This window comes from Montipora capricornis, chromosome 5 (genome assembly GCF_036669925.1).
Source record: "Montipora capricornis isolate CH-2021 chromosome 5, ASM3666992v2, whole genome shotgun sequence".
Lineage (NCBI taxonomy): Eukaryota > Metazoa > Cnidaria > Anthozoa > Scleractinia > Acroporidae > Montipora > Montipora capricornis.
In genome coordinates, this window is record NC_090887.1 from 17,414,789 (window position 1) to 17,419,788 (window position 5,000).

The 5,000-nt window shown below is 38.4% G+C and overlaps 1 protein-coding gene across 1 annotated transcript in view; it reads right to left on the reverse strand.

Annotated features, from left to right (window-relative positions):
* Positions 1-5,000, reverse strand: part of LOC138049715 (uncharacterized) — a 15,931-nt gene that overhangs the window by 7,008 nt on the left and 3,923 nt on the right. Inside the window, exons 5-7 of the mRNA XM_068896118.1 lie at positions 4,150-4,407; positions 931-1,142; positions 64-314 (exon numbers count right to left, since the gene is read on the reverse strand). Coding sequence (XP_068752219.1) covers positions 64-314; positions 931-1,142; positions 4,150-4,407 — 721 coding nt within the window. The remainder of the gene's footprint in view (positions 1-63; positions 315-930; positions 1,143-4,149; positions 4,408-5,000) is intronic.

Below are 5,000 nucleotides of genomic sequence, written 5' to 3' on the forward strand. Positions count from 1 at the left end.
AATAATTACTTTGGTATTTGTTTTACGACACTCAATTGAAAACCGTTCCATTAAAAACAATACCTTGAATACTGATCCCCAAGTGATCTGGGATATGAAGTTCAGGAACACTTTTTTTGATTGCTGTTAGTAACTCTGACATTTTAGCCTGCTGCACTTCCTTGCTTTTGAAGTGGATGTAAATTTCCCCTGCAATTAGTAGTCCCACTACAGTCATCATCCAGTCAAATGACCCACTTCCAACAACAATAGGAATAACTGGTTTTCTTGCTGTCTTCTTTGCATACAGAAACTCTTGCCGACATATTTCATCCCTAAAGAGAAAAAATAAATTGGAATTTTTGGTTTTCTCTCTGTTTGTAGATCAGTGTCGTTTTTCTATAACCACTACTTTCCCCTCCATGATCTGGTCAGACCAGTCACAGTCTGTATTTTAACTGTAGCATTGTGTATAACCAAAAATACGTGACTTCTTTTCACACTTTGCTTGTTGTAAATGGAGGCCATATTTAAAGAAATAAACTTTGCCTAATTTCTTTTAATTTGAAGGGCATTTGCAAAAAAAAACTTGAAGGCAACGGAAGTGTGAAAGACGCTAAAATACCAGTTTTCTTCCACCTGCTTTTGTAAATTGTTACTCTCTACTTGCAAAACAAATTTGCCAAGATCTGCACTTCATTATTTTGCAATGATTGTACAAAAAAGGGAAAACAAAAGAAAATTCAAAGCAAATCACACGTCCAATATTTTATGAAAGAGAAAAACCAGACGGCCAGGAGAAAAACTTTTCAGAGCAGAGTAGATAAAACTGAAACTGAAAACCTTTATTTAAATATGTGACATTGATGAGCCTAAAAAAGGACTTGTTACAAAAACCATGTTTAACTGATGTGCTTGCGTTGACCCACTCAGCTACCAACATCTACCCACCTGACATATTCATCACTGAGACAAGCCACAAACACTTTCGCTGAATTGATTTGTTCAACAGTATGAATCAGTGATTCACTCTCCACTTTCTCTCTATTTACTGTCACTCTACAGCTTTCCAGCTCACATCTGATTTCACGTGGGTCACACAAACTGGACAGCATTTCCTCACCATAGCCTTCAGGATTTCTGATGGCAGTGGGACTATCAGCCTGATAAGTTAAGCAAATGAATTTAAGGACGGTGCCTACTATTGTTATTGTGCATATGTTCTGCGCATCTCCAGATACTCGGATTTCCTATCGCCGATGCTTACTAATACAGGGATATTTTTGCGCGGTTTGAAACTATCCGGAGAAAGTAGATCTTAGTAAGTACTCTTGGTATTCAAAAAGAAAATTGGGGGTAACCATGCATTTTTGAGAGATAATTAACCTTCAATTTGAGAAAGAACTCCACACATTGCTTTGTATTTTAAAGCTTTTTACAAATGTTATTTATGAATTATCTTTGAAAAAAGCATGGTTACCCCCAATTTTCTTTTTGGACTTCAATACCACTTGTTAAGATCTACATTTCTTGCATAATATTTCTTTAATTAGTAGGCACCGTCCTTAAGAACTATCTCTGAGATTCCAGTGTTCAACACTTATGCACCTATCAATGTTAAGCCCCAGGGAGGGAGGGGGGGTCGGGCATGGGGTGGGGATTTTGACATTTTCATTTTAAAAAAATGCAAATTCCCCACCCCTGGGTCAAAATAATTGGTCAAAATGTCCACCCAGCCACAAGTGAAGGTGGTAAAATGTCCTTTGTACAATCAAAATCGCTAGCCTGGGGACATCACATACGATCAAAATCCCTACCCTGGGGACAGACCTCACAATCAAACTCCCGTGGTTATCCCTCCCCCCCCCCCTCCCTCCCTGGGGCTTAACATTGATAGGTGCATTACTTTCTTGCCAATTTGCCCTTTGGGCAACCAGTTTTGTATTTTTGGTTGCCCATGGCTTTTTTTCAGTTGCCCACCTTGTAAAAATCTATTTGCACATTAAAACTCAAAGGAGGCTTGTAAAAATGTCCATTTTGTGTACAATATGTGTAAAATCACCCTGCTAGCAGAGCCTTTCTTAACTCGAAGAGAAAGAAAGGACTCTGCAGAAATCGTTTTAAGACTTTATTGAGTATGCGCAAGCCATTGCTTGGAGACAGTTTCAAACCCAGGTCAAGTCTCAATTGCACTCCAAGAAGCCATGTTGATTTTCATACTGAAGGCTCAATTTTGACCTTCGCCTTGTCAAAAATATGATGCGCGCGTTGCCTGGGTGGTATTGTGTAACAAAAGGCAAGATTCCTGATGGAGTCTTTTTTGACTTAGGTTTCTTTGTATCCAGAAATGTTGTTTTTCTGTATTTGAAATTTCAGCTGTGAAATAATTGTGGGGTGGTGTTTGTGCACTACAATTAAGGTCTTTTGGATCATGAAGGTTGGTGGAAAAGACTAACAAGGTGTATTCCAAATTAACTGAAGTTGTCATTGATGATGAGGTTTGGACATCATGCTGTGACATCATGACCGGTATCGGGATTGGCTGATAAAAACGTTTGGGATTTCAGGATGAAGGGAAAATTTTGGTCGGAATGGCGGGATTGAAAAACCTTATTGGGGACCCTCATTGGACCTCAGAAGGTTGGATCCAGAGAAAAGTGACATCAAAGGTTCACTAGCTTAAAATTTCAGAGTATAAATGCAGTTTATTATGTAAACTACATGTATGCAAAACGCAAGTTTTAAACTCTTTGACACCTGAACCGGCCTGAACCGGCCAGACTTAGTATTTTACTCTGTCTAACGCCAGAGTATTTTACTTGTCAATGGGGAACCCACAGCAGTCAATGGGTTAATCATTCATTGAAAAATCATGTCCCCAGCCTGCAACCCTTTGACACCTGAACCGGCCAGACTTCGCGAGATGATTGTACTCGTCAATGGGGAACCACCAATGGGTTAACAGTCTGAAAGCCCTGCACATTAATTCTGTGGCATTAACACACCCATTGCATTCTTAAACTAGTGAGCCTTTGATATCATTTTCTCCTCGATCCAGCTCTCTCAAAATCTTAAAGTTAGTAATGGCAGACCATTTAAAATAGGAAAATTCCAGTAAAAAAAGACAGGTATCTTTTTGTGAAATCAAGGCTCAAAACTTTGGTCGTTTAGTGCTTAGTTTACAGAGTTTTGAAAATCCAAAGAAAATGAGAATTGATTTATTGGTCACAGGGGCACTTTCAGATTTTGCCTAGGAGGTCATCAGTATTTGGCAGCTGGGTATTTTTAATGCTTTTCATACAATAAATCATGATACTAGGACTGAATGGAGTCCAATTCAGTCTGTAATCATATGAATCATTAACAAGGATTGGACAACCGGGTAGCGGGAGTCCGATTTGTTTAACCAAAAGTATGATTACAGACCGAATTGGACGACACAAAGTCCTGTTACCAATTAATCATAACCATTACAATTTCCGAGAAAACAAATGCATTCCTTTTACACTGTCTAATGTTACAAATTCATCCATTTTGGAAAATTCCCAGTTTGGTAGGGTAGGTGGTTGTTGCAACAAATTCTGTGATAGTGGATTAAGCTGAGTGCACTTAATATGATTGAGTGATGTAAGTGTCTGATTACAGGTGTCCGATTACAGCCACCTGTCTGATTTCACTGTGCGATTACAACCCTACACAATATTTAGCGAAAAATAAAGCAGTTAATGCCGTCCCATCAAATTTGAGAAAATTGTAACATATAATGGTTAATTATGATTAATCCTGCAATAGGCAAAACGTCCATCCTATCCTACATCTTGAGGCTCAATTTTGACTGAATTCTTGTTAGTTATGAAGCTATTTTCTGTGGCTTGGCTTCCTCACCTGTTCTACATTGAATGTTGTGCATATTCATGAAGACAATTCAGACAAAGACTGACATGCAGTGTAGAGGACTGCTGATCAATGCTATAATGATCAAGGTTAAGAAGCCTATATAGCGATATTTTCATTGCCCACACACATACACAGCAAAATAATTTAATGTTTATTAAAAAGACAACTTTTTCATTTTCCCCATACAGGCAAAATTAATGTACTTAGTTACTAGAAGTTTGATTTCTTTCTCTGCTACTATAAGGACACACAGAAACTACAAATTTCACAAACCTTAGTGTAAGAAATATATATGTCACAAGGACTGACTCCAATTTCTTCTGTGTTATGGATATTTCCAGGCTTATGATTCTGTGCAGAGAGAATGTCCAACACATTGGGGGAGATGCGGAAGTCAGACAGCTTCAATTGCTCAAATTTTGGATAGTAATCTTTATATGTAACCCACTTTTTATCAGCTTCTCCTTTGGTGTGTACACCGTCATAGAGTTTTTCTCCTTCAGGACCATCATAAACATGAATGATTCGTCCCTGAGGCATAAAACAATTTATTACTGCAATGAATAACTATGAGGAAACTAAACCTTCTTTTCAAAGCTACATACAGTAAGAAACCGTAGCATACAGAACCAATTCTTCAGGGAACTTGATACTCCTGTGTTTACCCTTGTTTTTACCACAGAAGGTAACAGAGCCTTTTAAAGCAGCAATAATTGAGAAGCCTACTGTAAGTTGAGAATGTGCGGTCTATAATAAAATGCAAGATCTTTCACTTATTGGTGAAGAGGGCCAGCCACCCAAGAGGTTATGCTTGAACAGTACATAAACTACAATATTTATTGCATAACACCATATAAATTCATTCTACTCTCTCTGAAAACACTTGGCCACCTAAAAGTAGTCTGACAATCCCCGAGTGAATGGGCTGGACATTCTGCGAGCCAGTGAGTCATGCGAGCCATGCAAATTTCGCATTTAAGTCTATATAAGCACCCACTTCAAATAGCGCTGATAAACTTTTATTAACTAAGTCTAAGCACCCATTTAAAATGGTTAGCTTTCAATAACTGTGTGATTCGCATGTTGACTTGCCATCTTGGCTCGCATGCCTCACATGCCTCGCT